Below are 20130 nucleotides of genomic sequence, written 5' to 3'. Positions count from 1 at the left end.
TATTTATTTCCACCAAGAGGTACCACTCTACAATAAGACATACTTAGAGGGTTAATATATTGAACTAATTACTTGCTGTTAGTTAGTATTCATCATTTGCAGACTTGTAATAATCATTTGATGGTGTAAAAATGCTGTTATGTGTCTCATAAACTGGCATCATAACATCTTTTAATTGATTCAATCTTTACTATACCTCACTGTAAACTGGTTGGCCTCCTCCAAATGGAAATATAGCTTGATTTTACATAGTGTAAAAATAGTGTTGCATATACAAAACTATTCAAATAATAATATGAACAGGGTTTCATATCAAACAGTACTGTTCCAAGACTACATTCAACCCGTCCTGACATTTAACTACACACACATGTAAATACAGTAGGTGGAAATTCAAAAATGCTTCTGCTTGACATTCAATGTTGATATTAAAATCTACATTTTAAGTTTGTTATGAGCAAACTCAGTGTGAGCCTGTAGATACTTACACGTTTACATACATGAGAACCACATGTCTCTCCTGTTGTGAAGCTGAGAGATGTTTGCTGACTAGGCCTGAGGACAAAATGTCAATCACCCGTACAGCTGGAGGCTAAACTAAAGGTGTGGGACCGAAAACAGCATCCATTAATCCATGTCAGTCGACACAATCCATGTAACTCCTTCCACAAATTCACTTGAAACACGTTTGGCCAGCTGACAGAACAAACGCACCTTTGAAGCCAGCAGCAGTGGACATACCTTTGATCTGAAGCTCCCGCCGGGTGAAGTGTCACTGTGTTTGTATTGACTTAATAATATTGTGAATGAACAAACAGACCCCCCGGGTTAGAGATATTGGAGATGGCCTTGTACCTGGTAATGGGACCAGTCACCTAAACTCTCGCGAGACAGGAGCTGCGCCTCAAACGATTGTCGCGCGAGTTTCATCATTAAATGATTCCACCTGAAAACATTCCAGAAAATACGTATCAGTGTAAAATACTAAAACATTTGGACCCTTTTCAGCATACTAAGCAATGACAGGCGTCACATTATTCAGCACAAACATATGAACATGTTTTTCTCATTAGAATTCTACTATAATAATTGCTGCTGTTATTATAAGTAGTCTTCATTTTTTCCTTCATTACTCTGCTTACTACTCTTATTATATGTCATATACATTGAATGTGTTGTAACTCTGTTATGCTGTTCATTCTGTACACATGACATCTATTGCATTCTGTCCATCCTGGGAGAAGGATCCCTCCTCTGTCGTTCTCCCAGAGGTTTCTTCCTTTTTTCTCCCCGTTAAAGGGGTTTTTAGGGGAGTTTTTCCTGTGCAAGGGTTCCGGGACAGAGGATGTCGCATGTGTACAGATTGTAAAGCCCTCTGAGGTAAATTTGTGATTCTGGGCTATACAAAATAAACTGAATTGAATTGAATGTCCTGTTAAGAATCCTTCTTAAATCTTAATTCAAACTCTAAACCCCAACAGGAACATGTGGGAATATACATAATTCACACAAAGCTGGGTATTTCTACAGGCTTGCTTTGAATGCCTCTTGAAGTTTACAACAAGCAAAAAAAAACATGTTTTTCTTCAAATTTTCATATTTGCATTTGTCAGATTTTTCCTTATTCTCCCCTGTACTTATATTGATAATTAATTAATCAAATCTTGTGGTGATGCACCTGATATTACAGAAACTCTTAATTTGTACATGAAGTGTCCTTAAAACTTTATACTTTTGGATTTGTCAAAATTAACCTTTCCAACTTCCACTGCTTTAAAATTCATGCTCTCGTTTTTGAAAGTGCATATTGTACAACATCTTATTTTACATAACATACGTTTTCTTGAATAATTATTTTACATGTATCTCATGAGATTTGGAGACGTAAAATCCATTTTTGGTTCATTGAACTTGTTCATTGAAAGAAAAAAAAAAGTATTATAGACTTATATATTATATATATACATATTTCTTAAGATTAATTTACAATTGATCACTGTTATTTATTACACAGCTTCGTTAAATACCTGTTTCTGATTGGTCAATTACAGCATTCTATGGTACGTTCATTCTATCTAGCAGACCACTGCTATGAATAGCAAACCGTTATTATGGACACAGTTCTGATCTCCATACACAGCGAGAGGACTATTTTTTAAGCAGAAGCCATTAAATCAATACTGTGTGCCAAATCATTGACAACTAAATCTATCCTGTCCTTCTCACCCTGTTGTCGTTCATTCTGCAATAATGATTGGCTTACTGCACATTATCCCTCACAGGTTGAAGCCAGATTTGCTTTACAATCACATTTTCTGTTGAAGAGTTACTTCTTCATTTGACATAAATGCCGTCTGTTAGAATCCCTTTCCTGAACGATATTCAGTAAAAAGACAACATATGAGGCTGCTTCCAATGAATTTGATCAATTACCATATGTATATGGGGCTAGTGATTAAATTTGATAACAACTAAAACTTCATAGTAGTTAGTATTGTTTTCAGTATTAACTCAAAAGACTATGCCAGACAAAGTTATGTTTTTACGTTCCTACATTTTTTAAAATAAAGAAATTGAAATTTCAAGTTGAATCAACGCTAGAATGAAGATAAATTCCTATTTTTTTTATTGTGTACAGTGAGAAACAAAAAAAACCATTACAAAATATAAAAAAAACATTACATAAACTGTCAACAAAACTTGAAAGTTTGGCAGCATCATAAAGAACAAAATGAGGTAAAGATGAACGCAATACAAATCTCTAGATACTTAACTGACTAAAATCAAAAGCCCTGCAGTTGAGTTAAAGTCTCTACTGGTGCAAACTGTTGTGCAAGAAAATATATGGTGAATAATGATTACTGAACAGTGTGTTACAATACAGCTTATTTTCCTCCTCATAAGAATCCAGTCTTATATTAAATAAAATTAAATAAAAGCATTCTGATTAAGCAGAAGAGATGACAGATCTAGAGCATTACAAGAAAGTCTCTCATAGTGGGAAACTACCTACAACAAATTGTAGATATGTAGTACAGACAAGTCATTACAGTTTGTTTGAACAATAAATGCTTGTGTTTTTAGTGGACACCTCACACCAGTGTTTGCTTTAAACAAATGCCTCAAAAAGGGAGGCAACACAGAGAAAAACATGTTTTCATGTCAGGTCACAGTAAATAATGCTACAGCTTCATACACTTTAAAAGTACCTTATATATATATATAGCACTTTATACGAATCCTATCACCCAGTTACTTATAAGTATCATAGATACATACTCATGTTTACAAAAATATGAATTGTAAAGCTAAATTCTTTCTCAAGATCATGTTATCAAATAGCCCTTAATGCAATTCCTATTATTTAAATATTTTATGTGTTTCCTTTCTGTTCTATCCTCTGCTCTACCACAGGTCGGGCTCCACCCAGACGATTTTCTTCTGCTCTTCCCAGATGACGGTGCGTAGGTTGGTCAGCAGGGAGGTCTGGTCGCACCAGGAGTCCGGAGCCACGCTGTGATACAGACAGGGCAGCTTGTCCAGCAGCGGCTCCTCGCTCCTCGAACACGCCAACAGCTGCTCCTCCGACTGGCTGTGGCGCTGCAGCTTTGACCTGGGAGCGTAGGAGGAATGACAGAAATACATAGATAAGATGAAGATCATTTCTCATCTGTTTGTTTGTTGTTGTTGTTGTTGTTTGTTGGTGGTTTGGACGTGGATTTTTTGTTCCTAACTGTCCAAATATAAAAAATGTGACATCATATCAATATATATTTCTTTATGGCTACAGTTGAGTTAAGTTATTCCGTTCTCTAAAACATCAACATTGAACATCAGGTTATGACGTCAGTCACTCAGAGTCAGAGGGAACAGGTTTTACTGTCCACATAGTTTGTGTGTCAACAAAGGTAAATCTTAATTATAGGGGTAGAGCTACCAGTTCTTCCAGAGACAGAACACATTGCAGCCACAGCAGGACACATGAATTTTCTGCTTCAGCGGAAAAACTAAAGGCTGGTCACAAGAAATGTTAAGCCTGTTTGTTCAGGGAGTTAAACATCATCAGGGAAACGTAGGATTGAAGTTAATGACGATACAACTACTGGAAGACCCTGATGATATCTCTAATATAATATAACAGTGCATTCCAAGGCTATGGCAAATGTCAGTGAGGTCATCGAGTTTCACCCAAGTAAACATTTTTGTGCTAACAGTGATTATCTGGATGTGATTAAAGAGTCATGAGCAACGAGGTGAGCTTTGTCAGCATTTGTATGAAGAAGAAGGACGGTTTACCTCAGTTTCCGTGCACTACGTGCAGACTGGCCAATAAAGATGATGATCGGGTAGATCTCGGCCCGGTGCAGCCGACGCACACAGTCCAGCCCCAACGGCAGCACACAGTGAATCCCCTGAAGGATGAGGACAGAAATACCATTTTAAAATGAGATAGATACAGTAGTGTTATTATGGAAATTATGTCAGAATGCATGACCTTTGGAGATGTTTAAGATTGGTCTTTACTTTTTAACTCCTGTGCCTCACTTAAAAAAAAGTTGCTCTAAAGTCCTTACAGGACAAAATGTCTACGTGATATTATACATTAATAATATAATTTTCCACTTTCACTGAGTAAACCAACTTCAGTCCTTATTACAAGCAGCAAATATTTCTTAATTTTCAGACTTTTAACCCTTTAAATTCTAATTTGTTTACATAATACCACTGCTGATTTTTATGGGAAAAATACTAAATGCAAAGGGGATTTTATTCCCAGTCTGGGATATGTCCATGATTAGAAACAACATTGATGATGATGAAATGCATCCACAGATATATAAAAGTGGATGTAGTCAGAGTGATGCCCCCAATTGGTATGTGGACTACCATTTTGATTAACATTGTAATACATCTAAGGTTCATGGGAGCATTATCTAGTGTTTGAACTACACTGTGTTTGAACTCTTTTCCGTCATTAACATGCTTTTCTGTTCAGCTCCTAGTATTTAACATCTGGATGTGCTTTCCTGTGGATACTTTTCTACCGTTTTAAAGCCTCGAGGTTGGCATTTTGGCCGTCGCAATCTTTTTTGGCTGCTATGGGACGTGACACAGGAGGGTGGAGCTAAGTACAACCAGACACTGAATGAGACATTTTTAATTGACCAAAATGTTCCAATTAGTGATGAACTTAAAACACTCTGTTAAAGGGTTAAAATTCCAGATGAGAACACGGACAAAGCTGTAGTGGCAACTGCTTTTTACAAGGTAGCCAGCAATTGTCTATTTTACTCTAAATAGGAGCTTAATTTACTCTAAATTAACAACATGGGGTCTTGCAGAAGATGATCGTGCCTTGCGATGAGTTTGTTGCTGCAGATTTATGAAAGTCATGAATTACAGTCTGGACTAAATTGGTGAAACAATCAACCAGCTGTCATCCCTTGATTCCTAACACCAGTGTGGCAAAACATTTATATATTTTTTCTAATTTAACTTAAAATGACTTGAAAGTAACCTCACCTTCAACCCCATTCTTCACTTTTCATATCAAAATATAAATCAATTGTGTGTGTTGAATGTTCTGACCTTTTTCATGACTTTCTCTACACTCTGCAGGGTGTAGCTGCAGCTTCGTCCCTGCTCACACTCCTCCAGGATCTCGGACCTCTGAAGCCGGGCTGCATGCTCGCTGGAGCTCAGCACCTCTGTAGAGCAGAGAGGGGAGGGAGGGAGGGAGAGGGGGAATCAAAGAGGTAAGGCATGAAGTGATGATATACGTCTTATAATAAAATCATGACAGAATATATTTCATCAATATATATCAAACTTTACATGAAGACATGGCATCTTTACCTTACATTATCTTTAATTCATATGGTACATTATCTGAAACCTTTATCATTTTCTTCTGCATGTCGTGTCTTCTTGTTGTCTTTAATACACTAGTCCTTGTGAATCTTCCTACAAAGATCAATGAACTTTCATCTAACCTTGTCATTTCAGGGAATATTGGCAAACATTTGCCAGACTGTCTTTATAGCCTCTGTCATTTTTATTACTATTTATTCACAGTTTATTTCCTTCCTAGTTTGCAGCAACAGACAAACATGTGATCTGTCAAATCAAACAGAGCTATCTGTCAGCACAGGAAGGTGCTTCCCTCCTCTGTTTATAAAGTCTTTAATGACAACTGCTCCAGCAGGAACAGATTATGAAATATAAATGCAGGTTAAGGCATACAACAACACTGTATTTTATTACCAGGCTCACAGAGCTGGAAGCCCTGCCAGTCTGCTATCTTTTTGTTCAGGATTTGTCCCAGGATGGTGGGTAGCAGCAGGACAGGCCTGCAGACGGGTGGGAAGTGTGGGGTGACCAGGCTGTAGGGCATGAGGGTAAGACAACTTCTGGGTGCAGATGTATCACCTATATAGGAAAGAATATAAAGAAAAAGGTGAAATGTTTTCATTAAAAAAAAAATCTAAAATGTTCAGCAAACAGCAGATTCAAGAAGCAATAAAGCATGATATTGTACTTTTATGTCTTTACTGCTGCTGCAGGCTGTTCTACCTGATTCTGCGCTCTTGGTATTTTGGTCCTCCACACTGACCCACAGGGGGTTCCTGACCTGACGCCCCGTGCCGACAATCCTCACTGCCTTCTTTTTATTCCGGGCCACAAAACGCCAAGCCTGGTGAGGGAGAGGAATATTCTCAGAAGTATTCACACTGAAATTTTTGATGGGACCACTGGTTGTCAGTATTTTAGAGAATTCTTACCTTTTGAGACTTCTTTGTTTGAAAGCTCATCTCTTCAATTGCTCGAATCAGAAGTCGCTGTGCCCTGTGCCATCAAAAAATCATTAAAACTTCTTGTTTAAAGCACTGTGAGTGGTAAGTACTCTGATTACTCTGACTCGCTACCTCCTGTATGTTGACTGACAAAAAACTGATCTGATACCGCACCCCTTATTCCTTTATTCCACATCAAAATACTAACCTGTAATAGTTGGGTACGCTTCCACTCTTAAGGTCCAGTAGCTTAAAGGGGTGAACCTGGCTGGCGTGCCATGAGTCCTCGGTGCCAGCGGGGCGCGTGTTGGTTACATGAATGATGTCGTTGCAGGACACAGCCAGGTTCCAGTTGGGGCCAGCAGGGAGAGACAAGTTGACACGTACGTAGAAGGAGTCCCCAGATGACGTCTCACTGCTCTGCAGCTGCTGCAGCAGCGCCTCATAGTCTGAACAGGCAGAGGAAGACACTTTAACTAAAGCCACTAGATATTTTGAATACATGTTTTACTTATTCTGTACGTATAAAGTCTTCACTTGCTGTACAGCGTGGCTTTGCATGTGGTGATACTAGCTCCACTGTCCAATTCAGGTTTAACAATTTACCATTCTGTAACTACCGGACGAAAAGGTAAAGGAAGATCTGACTTTTTTATTTTCCTGTAATGATTTAATCCAAGCGACAGGAAAGGTCAATGATTAGCAACAATATTGATTTGGATGCATTGCATCAAACAACTAGGAAGGAAGTAGTAACCCTAGTGGAAACCAAGGAACCTATGAAAGAAGGAAGGATCATTATGTCATTGTGACACCGGTGATTAGCGGCATCTCCTGCCAATAATAGGAAACATAATGAAGAGAGCTTGCAAACATTATCCCCCCTCAATATTATGAAATGTCATTAATAGTTTCATAGTTGGTTAGTTTTTGATAATAAAGATGCTGATTACAATCAAATTATTGTAGAATACTTCCTGTTTGGTACCAATGTGAGTTCAGTGACCTAATGACACGTTCTTCCTTTATAGGTTCCTTGATGGAAACCAGGAAAATAGCAAGTATTTACTCCACGGTGCAAACAAGAGAAAATGTTTCAATCTGGTTGAAAATACACTAACTATAATTATGAAGCCAGGGCTCTAGATTAAAAGCCTGATATAATGGAATACATTATTTGACACTGTAATGGCTATGGGATCCATAAATGGTGTTTTAAATGGGTTTCAATGGGGACATTTTTGTCCTTTAGTGTCTTTATTTTGGCTGCACAGTGTATTATAGACTTATTAAAGTAGCTGAAGTTGACCTTTCAAAATTTGAAAAAACAAATCACAGCCTTAACTAAGTTTACGTCCAATGCATTAACAACCAAAATGATTAAGATTTTAATGATCAAGAGATTAAAAGCCAAAAAATATCCTTAATGAGGCACAATGTTTAGTGCTTTATTCACTGGTTTATACTGTGTCTTCATTTGATGCCCTTGGATACATAAAACTGTTTTATGAAGCTATCAAATTGTTCTTTGTATCAGTAACTAGTTTTGTGTACTTCAAAATTTTTGGAATTATTTGAATAATGCAAAACAAAATCACCCTCATAAATACAGCAGGTTGATCAACAATACATGCTGTTGCTATTTCAACAAGTCACAGTTACATGAGCTACCTCATGTGGCAGCTGGCCATCTCTTTAATCCCAAGAGAAACAATCTACTTCCTGAGAGGGCCTCATAACAGCTGAAGCCATAAAATGTAATATCCAGCTGAGTCCCTGTGATTTGTTATAAAACAGTCCTGCCTTATCATTTTTCTCTTATATGTGTGTGTAAGTTTACATATGTTTGTGTGTGTATGTGTGTGAGTGTGTGTTTACATATGTTTGTGTGTGAGTGTGTGTGTATGTGTGTGTGTGTGTGTGTGTGTGTGTGTGTGTGTGTGTGTGTGTGTGTTACATGTGTGTGTGTGTGTGTGTGTGTGTGTGTATGTGTGTGTGTGTTTGTGTGTGTGTGTGTGCAAAAGCTAATTTTCTTATTGAAAATGAAAAGGTTAAAGTGAAGAAATGCATTCTTTTGTTTCTGTTTTTCTTTTCCATCATTATGAAATTCCACAATCCTTGAATCACAGCATGAACACTAATTGTCGCAATGCAAAATGCCAATTTGCCAAGAGGAAAGTCTTGGGTCATGTTATGTCATGGGAAATGTAGTCTGATATGAATTATTTTATGATAAAAAAGTACTATTTTGACTTCAAGAATGGAGATCTTAAGTAAACTATATAGAAATAACTAATGATTATACATACAATTGTGTTTACAAGGGGCTAAAAGTATTTTATGAACATGCTGTGGGACATACCATCTTGCCTAGGCCGGAGGGAGAGGTGACAGAGGCCTGTGACCTGGCCGAGAGCCCACATAGCTTCCTCTAAAGTGGAGTCTTCCAGCACCATTCTCAGAGCCTTCTGGTTCTGCTCGTACTTCACCTGCAGAACAACAATATTATGAGAAAAAACCTTCACAGTAGGCAGAATGATTAGAACTAGTGTTCAGAAACACACTTCAACACACCTCCACTATCTGTGACCCGGGGCTGATGCCGACAGTATGGGCTGCGGTCCCTTCTGTCACCTGGTGCACAAACACTCCGGTCTTATTGCCTCCCACCACTGCCAGCTGTCCGAGCAGTGCCTCCCCCTGAAAGGAGATGCTGAGAACTCGGCCGTTTACACGAATTGCTTTCTGACGAGATCGCATCAGGAACGGAGGGACTGAGGTTCTTGACAGTCTGGTGAGAGAGAGATGAGGAGAGGAGGAAAGGATAGAACGCTTGATTAAACATTTTGATTAAAAGGATCAAAGTTTCCTTTAATGGAACAGAAAGCTTCCTTTAATCGACAGAGGAAATCCTTTCATGAGAAGTGTGTCTATGATAAGTGTGACGCTGTGTGAAATTAAGCACGAGGCTCGGCAGCGTAATGTTATTATCTTAATCATGTATTTACAAAACACACATGTAGGGGAGCTTCATTCACTTATTTTTCATGAGATGTCACTGCATTATATCAGTGACTGCATCCCACTATAGATGAGTTTGAGCGGACACTGCTTATAAATGTGGTGTGTAATACTTTTGTGAATTTGCCCCTGATTGTATAGAAGTTTATGAGAAAATGATTCTACTTCTCACTTGATTTAACCTCAGTAAACTATGTAAACATGAGTTTATGGTCCGGATCGCTAGTTTCAAGTCATCTTCAATACAGCATGGTGTTCATTTAGTAAATCAGGTCCCACTTAAAATAAAATAGACGATAAAGCCGGGTATGCTTTAAGGTGTGGCTACATTGTGATTGACACACCAATGGGTGATGTCACGATGACTACATTTAATTATTTTATACAGTCTATGTTTCAAACCAAGGGTGCTGGATTAGACTAATAAACAAGCGAAAAGTCACTTCCCCCTAAAAATGCACTAGATTAGCTTTTAGAGCATATCTCATATAATAATTGACTATTAAAACTATAAATTAACCAGTGATGATTAATGATTATTTATCTCAAATATCTATCTATCCAATACCCTCTGTTAAATCTGCTACTACCTTAACGGTGTGCAAGGGCTTCAATTTACAGAATATTAATCATATTCAGGTAGACTAACTTCCGTTCTACACAAAAAAGCTTCGTCATATGTAATATTTATAGCTGTGTTGTGGATCATCTCACCCATCAATGCTGGCGTCGTTAGAAGAGGAAAGTCTGGACTTGTGCTTGTCTTCACTCTCCACTGAACAAAAGAGAGGCTGTTTAATGATTTGGCATCAGGGTTGTGTGTGTGTGAGTTAATGTGTCACCTTACAGCCCTGGCAAAGGTTCAACATTGAACAATAGCTAATGAAAGTGCAGCCAAACCACAGTACACCACCAACCCCTCCACCCAAACACACAGACACTGTATCTTTTCTATACACACCACTGGGGATAAACACAAAGTCATCCAATAGAAAATCAGTCTCCACTGCTTCCGTGCTGCAAGAGACAAAAAAAGACAAAAGATGCATGAACACCACTATCAGATTTGTCACATTGTTTCACATACAAACATGAACACTTACACTGATAATGCTGATGTATGTACTGCATTCTGAGCTTATTTTAATGCTAATGTGAGACACTCATCTTCCATGTTTCGACCCAGAGCCTGTGTTGATTGTTTGGTAGGAATAATTAGGAATATTGATGACAAAGCTGAATCTTTTGTCAGCACTTTGAACATGGAAATACCAAAGTTCCCTTGAGCACAAATACAATAATTGAGTCTCTACAAAAAACAAAAATCGATTCACAGTGTGCTCTCACTGTGCTCCCTACACCCTCTGCTCGGAGCTTTCGTAATCTGTAATTTACTCTCGATCACGTTTTTCTTGGTATCATAAGAGCCTAGTTAAGACCCACTTTTTCCTGTAAATTGATAATCCACACGATGCTGGATGCCTTGACGTTAACAGAAAGGAATGCAGAGGTCAATAACACCTGAGAAACATCCTCCCTGGTGGGTGTCCGGCCAACAGCCTCGACAGTTGGAACTAATGGTGTACAAAGCATGAACAGAAACCCATAGTGACATATACTGTGGTGAACGTCGAAATACACACCTGCTGTCTTCATACAGAGTCTCCTCCCTTCTACGGAGAGACTCTGGACTGGGGGGCTCCACGTTTCGGGATCGGACACTACTTGTCAGAGCATCTTCACACTGAACACACACACACCGAGATTGATACACATGGCATAGGGTTAGGGTAAAACAATGTACTGAATAGGCTGGCTTAATTCCATATTTTTCTAATTGTCAACACATCTCACAAATAGACCAAATACAAAGATGTGTTTGTACCCTCAACAGTTTCTAACCTATGTACCCTGCCTTTCGCACTCAGCCCCAAGCCCATTGGTTCCTACTGCAAATGTTAATCTTTAAAAAGAGGTAAAAATATATTAACAGAAAAAGATTAATTAGATTTGGTAAAACAGGATGGCATTGTAACAATTGTCACTCAAACAGGAGAAACTAGTGTACTTGTTGGGGAACTTTTGTAATTTATAATAAATTACATCATAAATGACAGTTCACATGTTCATCATAATGGAGGAACATGTCACACAGTGCAAAAGTGTGGAAAAGATGCCACAGAGGACTAAGATAAATCAGAATTAGGCTGTTTACAATTAGAAAAATATGCACTATTACCAGCCGTATTCTTTAATTAAAGCACCTGTACAAGAACTTTAACTAAGTAGTACATTAAACATTGACCAAAAAGACCTGTTCAATAACCAGCCCTAATAAAATAATTGTGGCTGATCTCATTTACACACACACACACACACACACACACACACACACACACACACACACACACACACACACACACACACACACACACACACACACACACACACACACACACACACACACACACACACACACACACACACACACACCTCAGAATTGCAGGAGATGAGTGACATGGGATTGACTGCATCCATGCGGCAAAGTCTTCGTCTATTGGGGATTTTGGGTGGGGTTGGTGGGGATACTTTAAAGCTGGATCTCATGCTCTCCCAGTCCACCTCCGTCTCCTTTGACAAAACCACAAAATAACATTATTATTTCTGAACGTGTTGTGTTTATGTGTATGCTGATATGTGCTTGTGTGACTCACCACATCAGAACTCTGCCATTGTTGTTCTCTCGGGCTGCGATTTGCCTGCACGCTGCAGATCTGCTCTTGGAGCTCCACCAGCTGACACCTCAGGGTGTCCTTCTCAGCCAAAATACGGGCGATCATAGCCTGGGCCTCGTCTCTTGACAGGTATGCCTAGAAGCATAGGAATGGTTCATATTTACTTTACATAACTATTTGACACAAAAAGAACTTTGCACAGGCACGCCTTGTTTCTCATTCTTGCAGATAAACAAAATCAGGCCGAGATTATGCGTAATTTAGAAATCATAACATCATGATAAACACAATAGCTTAACTCGACACGCGTTGCCTGTAACTCAAAACGTGGATATGCACATGTCTCATAAATAAGTATTGTACTTCGCTGCCACAAAGGCATGTGGTATGCAGGATGTTGTCAACGTGAAGTCTGTGGCCAGTCCCTTTCTATCTTTTCATACATTCTTGTGAAGAATAAAATTGAGTAACAATACATGATAGAAACCATGAAGCAGCAACCATGCATGCCTCTCATTGTCTTGTGTTGTTGGTTACTGAAAAGGGATCAAGTGTGTGCTAAAATACTCAGGTGCAACACAAAAAGTACTTAACTGCAGGGCACAAAGGAGGTCTGATTACTGGTATGCTCTAAAAAAATAAATCGGTGTGTAGCAGAAAAATGTTATTTCTTATATAGAGGCAGTAATTAACTTAAATCACCTGCAGGCCAGCAAACAGCAGGAAAAACATAACCACATAAGATGGCAATCACAGTAAAATATAAAATCATCCATCAGGGAAAAAAAGTATATATATTAAAAAAAAGTACCAAATCTACAGTGATTGGTCAAACCTGATTGCTCATTTATAGTTTAAAAACATAGTAGTCATTAAACTCAATCAATCACAAGAAAGGTTGCAAATCAAACACCAAGTGTCAAGAGTATGAATGTAAAAACCCTCTGTCCTAAAATGAATACTGTCACTGTCACTGACTCATCTAGGTGAAGAAACATGTTGTTGTTGGTTACTGCACAGCTCCAGTGGAGCAGGTGGTAGCTATGTAACCACCTGACAGTTGTCAGGGTGTGGGTGGATTGTTTATTTAATTCCTCTCAGAGGAAAACCATCAACGATGTTTAGAAGAGACAGGTACAAAACCTGCTTTAAGATGACTCATTGCTACCGGTATCACCAACAAGTGAAATGTAGCAAACCACTACATAAATGTCAGTGTAAAAGTTGTTTACCTTTACTTCAATACTGTTCAATGACAGGGAGAATACCAATTTGAGTAAAAGGAGAGCTTAATCAATGTCTCATAAGAGACAGAAAATACCTCCACACCCACACACATGGAGTTACAGACAGTAATAGTCAAGAGAGCTGGTTGATATTTGACAATCTCCACAACAACACTGAACAACTGACTGCTAGACATTTCAACAGGAAAACAAAGAGCATTATGTGATGGAATATCTGTTACAAATAAGCCATTAAATAGAATCTTAAACAGAAAATGCTGCTCTGTATGAATGAATGTTTTATGGAAGACAGGATGGTTTGAGTGGCAAGATTGTTCCTTACTTGATCTCTCTCTGCCTGCAGCTCTTTCATCTGGTTATGGATCACGGTGCTCTTCTGCTGGTGCATGTTACAGTCCAGGGTCAGCTGCTGCACCTGGAGGCCCAGGCACTCCTTCTGATCCAAGAGCTGAACGCAGAATACACACAAGTTACACAAATGTGGCCTCAAGTGTTTTAGGGATATATAATAGATGTACACGGAAACATCTGTGTTGTCGGAAATAGATAATGGTGCCATATAGTATTACAATTTTACAATTTCTCATCATGTTTACTGTATTACTGTTTATTTCCTTTTTTTAAACAATGCGTACTTAATAAGTACTACACAGACTCAGAAAATGTAATTTAAATAGAGGTCCTCCTCTTGCCAAAAGGTTTTGAGCGTCATTTGTAGCAGTGGGGAAAATCAAAATGTCACTTTTCTTCATCAGGTAAATGTTACCTGAATTTGCATGACGTTTCCTGATCCATGATGACACAGAAAAAAAAACCATTCACATGCACAAACACACACACGCACCGCTTGCTTCTCTCTCAGTAGCTTTTCATTATCCTCTCTGTAACACCTGAGCTGCTCTGCAAGCTCCACCTGACTGTCAATGGCCTCAGCCAGGTCCTGGGCCAGGATGTCCTGACGAGCCTGGCAGAGACACAACAGAGACAGCAGATTAGACACAAACAGGAAGACACAAGTGTCTATTGACTCTTTTACTCGTTATGTGTGTTTATGCGTTAAAGCGGTTTCTATCAGAGAATAACACAGAATGATTAAGTGATTATTCTCACTGGGTCCAGTTTTTCCATCTTCACCAGCTGGCAGCGCAGACTCCTGACTTCTTCCTGCAGCTTCGGAGTCTCAGCAGGATACGAACACCTGAGCGAGCGTCGCTTCTGGAACTCATTCTCCGATTGTGCTTTCTGCAGGTCAGTCTGCAGCTGGTACATCTGCCACCACACAAGAGCAACAATGTCGATGGGGCTGCAATTATAATCATTTCAAATATACTCTTGTTTTCTGAATTTATCGGTTGATGAATACAGTTTTGTCCATAAAACGTCAAATAATTGTGACCAGAACCCAAGATAATGGACTAAAATATTGTGTACCTCACACCAACAAACGCCGAAGGTATTAGTTTTACAATTTCATATATGTTTCTCTCTCTCTATACATATATATATATATATATATATATATATATATATAGAGAGAGAGAGAGAGAGAGAGAGAGAGAGAGAGAGAGAGAGAGAAGCAAATCCAAGAACCAAGAAGTTGGAACTAACTAATCTTTGGTATTTTTGTACCCAGCTACCACCCCATTATACTCAACTATAAGTAGATATCTGCCCAATCAGAGATGGGACCTTAGTTCAAACCAGCTGTTTGATCCAGCTGTTTGTTTAGAGATGTATTTCGGTCTTAAAACCAAAGTATGGTAAATAAATCAATTGTCACTTTCTCAGGCAAAGCTCCCCCAGAGACCCGAAACACATCAGACTGTCTTCACAGGCTGTGTTCACAGTAGCTTCAATAAGCTTCTAAATTTACAGCAAGCTTTGATGCTCACATTTCAGTTCTTTAAGGCTGACATTCCCATGAGATCACAGCTTTGTGTTTCAGGAAATCGACACTCATTCTATGTATTTCATTTTTACTGTAGTATTTGAGTGAGAAGGATCACTGACCTGCAGGTTGAGGTCATGGAGGCGCATGTTCACAGCCGATTTCTCCTCGATGGCTGCTGTGTAGCGCATATACAAGTCACACTTCTCATCCTTTAGCTTGGTGACATCATGTTGCAGAGAACTCAAGTGTCTACGTATGCATTCATTTTGAGACTGAAGACATCTGGACTTCTCCGCCAGCTCCATTATCTGCCTGATCTCCAACTCCAGGGAGGCACAGCGGGCACTCTTCCTGCTGGCTTCGCAACGCGCCTCCTGGAGCTCTTTCTGCATTCCTGTTACTGCTCTGACCAGATACTCCGTCAGCTCGGAGTACTTGATCAGGCCTGCAAGGAGAGAAACATAAGTTAGACATAAAGTAAGTAACTTACTACACTTAAAATACATTATTAATGCCACTGACCACTGAATCTTGAAGGCTCAGTGCTGGGTTTGCGTCCAGTGACCTGGGTGTACAGGGTGGGATAGTGGATCATCAGGCTCTCCAGCAAGGCCACCGCACCATTCCTCTCCTGGGTCCTCAGCAGATCCAGCATATAGCCTGTGAATGGAAGATGATAATGTAATGTTGTCATTAACTCCGACCCTAACAGCTGTATCATCCAAAGAATTCATCTTGAAATGTCTTGTTTCAGAAGTGAAATTATTTCATTTCCTCACAGAGAGAAAGCAAGCTGAGAATAGTTCCATACAATAAATACAATATTTACAGTAGTTAAAAATAATAATAATTTGAAAATAATTAATAATATATATATTATTTATTTATTCAAAAAAAGATATATACAAATATATATACATACATATACACATACATATATATATATATATACACATATATATACACCCATATATACATACACATATATATACACCCATACATATATATGTACACATATACACAAATATACACATATATGTGCACACATATATATATATAGCAGGCCAATACACTCTCAAACTTTTTTAATGGTAGCATAACATATTGGTTTTACTAATAAATATTAGTACTGCATTGTGACTGGAATTTTCATCTGTTTCTTGTCAGAGTAAACAAATCAGGTGCAGTAGAAGAGGAGGCAAACTACGTCCTCCACAACATTATGGAAATCCAAGAAGCAACAAGTCAAGTCAGGAATCTCACTAGTTCTCATGCTGCGGTTGGTCAGGTTGTGGCAAGAGAGGATCTCATCCTCGTCCATCTCGGTGAGCACCCTGGCCTGCCTCAGGTACGGGATCAAGATGCATGGCCGCACCCCCAAGGAGATCCTGTGGCGGTTGTCGTTTATCAGCTCCCACAATTCCTCCTCACCCATCTCTCCAAGGTCCCGGCTCTCAGGAACACACTCCCCGGCCATCCCGAGTGGGTTCTGTTGGTTGGGAAGAGAAATTGGTGTCCAGCTAGAGCAAACTGAGGGAGCAAACACGCTTTGCTGCTAAGACACTTGTCACTGACTCATCCCTGGAAGCACACAGAACAGCAGTCTGACTGGAAACGCATTAGAGCACTATTAAAGGGCCAGGCTTTCCCCGCCCATTTGTTGTGTCAAAAATGGTGTGGGTGTGTAGGAAAACCTGCAAGACAAGAGCTCTGTGATGCATCACAACAAGGGACTGACTCTATGAGTGTTGGAACAAACACACGATGGTTCAAACAGAGCTGAAACACAGGCTCTCACACACATTCACAATTCAGACATAAACACTAAAAAAACAATAGTCAAGTGAGCCACATATATGTCTCTTCCATTCACACTCATGGTGGCTTTCTCAGGTTTGTTTGCTTTCAACAGCTTATTCAATATCTAATCACATCATAAACCTCTGCCTCTTTTGATCAATGAGCGAAGCCAGATTTGTTTGTTGAATGCAGTGAAGCCACATCCTATGGCATAAATGAACAAAGCCTCTCGCTTCCACAGAAACATTAGATGACATGCGAGTTTTCCTTAATAATTCCTAATCATAGTAAAGTAAACACACATACCTCACCGCTGACAGGAACAGTGTGCTATGAAGTGCAAAGTCCTCCGTTCAAGAAGGAAATGAGGTTCGAGGCGTAGCTGGCATGGGTTGTCAGCGCAAGGTCAAAGGGTTTTTTTCATACTGTTAGCTAACTTACAGCTAACTGTTTACTGGACTGTAAAGGGTTTGTGCAAACAAATGGAAGCTATTAAGGCAACCTACTATAAAAGATATAACGTTACTGGCACAAAGGATGTTTGTTGGAGGATATAGGTTATCTAATAGCTCCAGGAAATATTGAAATTTACAGAAATTGCTTAAAAGAATATGTTTCAACTATAGAAATGAAAGAAAAGAATACATTCTAAACATTAACACTGTGTAAAGCTTGTGCAATCAAAGGACACAAAGAATGTGTCTCACAGTCACACAGCTATTCCTGTGTTTCCAACTAATAATGTGGTTCAAGATCAAAGGAAGTTATTAAAAGGGATTAAGATGCATGTGCCAGTGAACTGCAATAGTGAAAAGTGTGACTCAGAAAATTATTACGAATAATGTCTGAGCGCACTGAAACTTGACAAATGACGGATTGTCAATGATGAAACTTACAAACAGCATGACTCTACTACTCTTGTTATCAACAACAAAGAGGATTAACAGAATATGATCCTCTAGCCCAAATTACCTTTAGGTGTTCCGAAGAATGGTAAGGAGAGACGTACGTACTGGGGCCGCTCCCTCTAAGTGGAATAGTAAATGGTAGTTTTTTGGTCTTGGTTGAAAATTATTTCTTTAGTGGTTAGTCATTTTTTATGCTTTTTCATGCTAAATGACTTATTTCCAAGAAACTGATGAGCACATCTCTGGACAGTCATATTAGACAGTTGTCAACTCGTTACTCGAACTCGGTGGAGTTCTATTCTAAAAAAAATGTAACACATATTTTGCAATAAGTCAGAATATAAATATAATTACACCGAAAGGTTATGCTTCACAAAAAATAACTATACAGATGCACTTAGCAGAGTACAGATCTTTGCCAGGTGTGTCTGCAACGACCCGTATGATTGAATGAAATGGGGTATTTGGGGTTGGCACATAAGAGGATGCAACATTTATTGTTATATTCTCCATAGACAAGCAGAACTTAAAGGAAGTGCCTGTTATCTATGATCATCTTTGTAACTATTTATGTGAGGCCTATTTCTTGAGTAATTTCGTCTTATGACATCGCACATTTTGTTTCTTTTCACATGTACACTGTAGAGCAAGTGCTCCAGTACGCAGGTGACGCAATATCAAGAGCCAGAAAGTCCCCTTAGGAAAGTGCAATTGATTGATGGATGAGTCACACATGAGTTTTACCCAGAAGATAGCTGTTTGTTCCAAACTCTGACCTATTTACATTGACTACTCCACTTACTTATAGGAAAATTAATTTCTGTGACAAAAGTCCTGACCCAAACAATTATATTTTCCTAAACTTAACCAATTAGCTTTGTTTGAAGCTGTGCAATTAAAGACACTTCCTGCTTTCAACATAAGTCATCTGCCTTATCCCACTGAGTAAGAATGGGATGGGTGTGTCAGAGCTGAGATTTAGGTCAGAAATTCAGGAGAGAGGAGTGTGAAAAAGAGTTTTTAGTAAGCGGAGACTGAGTGCTTTGTATTTGCTTCTTCTTTAGCCATACTTCAAGTCCTGTGCGCCCACAATGCCAGTTCTAGTGACAGTCTGTAGGGAGCCTGCAGGTGCTGCGGAAATTCCTACCAGACAAAAAACAAGATGGCGCTCATGGAGAGCATGCAATCTAAGGAGCCGGTTCCTCAGCATTGCACAGATAAGGCTCGGAGGCAAGCCTTTCAAGCACATTTGTAAGCGTTAAAATCACTTGTTAACGTCACGTAGAGCAGATGTGCTGATTTCAAGCGCGGCCTGCAGCTATTTAGCACGTCACCAGTTATTGTCCGCTGCTACCACAACAACAAGCCGTGGATCAGCAAAGAGTTGAAGGGCCTTCTCAACAGGAAGAAGAGGGCCTTCATGGCTAAGGACAGAGGGGAACTTCGGGCTGTTCAGAAGGAGCTGAAGAGAAAGCTGAGAGAGGCTAAGAACAGCTACAGGGAGAAGATTGAGGCTAAGATGGGACAGAACAACACTAAAGAGGTGTGGAATGGGATGAAAATGATGACAGGCTGCAGTCTGCCTTCATCTGGAGTACAGGGTGACCTAGCACTCGCATCGGAGCTCAACCTATTCTTCAATAGGTTCGACACTACCCCCACCCCGGTGTGCTCCGATAGTGAGGCTAGGTCTCCACCTAACACCTCTCCCCCCATTCACACCTCTGCTGGGGT

The 20130-nt window shown here is 39.4% G+C and overlaps 1 protein-coding gene across 1 annotated transcript; it reads right to left on the bottom strand.

The window, feature by feature from the left end:
• Positions 1–2660: 2660 nt before the first annotated feature.
• On the bottom strand, positions 2661–17275 carry card14 (caspase recruitment domain family, member 14). The gene is made up of 20 exons (XM_054604907.1): positions 16952–17275; positions 16211–16348; positions 15808–16133; positions 14908–15066; positions 14642–14761; positions 14120–14245; positions 12530–12685; positions 12309–12446; positions 11459–11559; positions 10777–10832; positions 10530–10590; positions 9369–9585; positions 9157–9283; positions 7003–7243; positions 6783–6846; positions 6574–6694; positions 6265–6429; positions 5590–5708; positions 4297–4412; positions 2661–3613 (listed from the first exon to the last, which is right to left on the bottom strand). The coding sequence occupies exons 1-20, from the start codon at positions 17163–17165 to the stop codon at positions 3406–3408; spliced, it is 2973 nt and encodes a 990-aa protein (XP_054460882.1). The 5' UTR covers positions 17166–17275; the 3' UTR covers positions 2661–3405.
• Positions 17276–20130: the final 2855 nt, after the last annotated feature.

Source organism: Anoplopoma fimbria, chromosome 9, assembly GCF_027596085.1.
Source record: "Anoplopoma fimbria isolate UVic2021 breed Golden Eagle Sablefish chromosome 9, Afim_UVic_2022, whole genome shotgun sequence".
Lineage (NCBI taxonomy): Eukaryota > Metazoa > Chordata > Actinopteri > Perciformes > Anoplopomatidae > Anoplopoma > Anoplopoma fimbria.
The sequence above is the reverse complement of the archived record's forward strand: the minus strand, read 5'-3'. Positions and strand labels throughout refer to the sequence as shown.

What these genes read in the sequence shown, in the direction of transcription:
- card14 (XM_054604907.1), bottom strand. Translation starts at nt 17,165, where the DNA reads ATGGCCGGGGAGTGTGTTCCTGAGAGCCGGGACCTTGGAGAGATGGGT. An exon ending in CAACCGCAGCATGAGAACTA is followed by an intron (nt 16,349 to 16,951) that starts GTGAGATTCCTG and finishes TTCCATTCACAG; the next exon opens with GCTATATGCTGGATCTGCTG. An exon ending in CTTCCAGCTCTGTGAGCCTG is followed by an intron (nt 5,709 to 6,264) that starts GTAATAAAATAC and finishes TCTGCTCTACAG; the next exon opens with AGGTGCTGAGCTCCAGCGAG.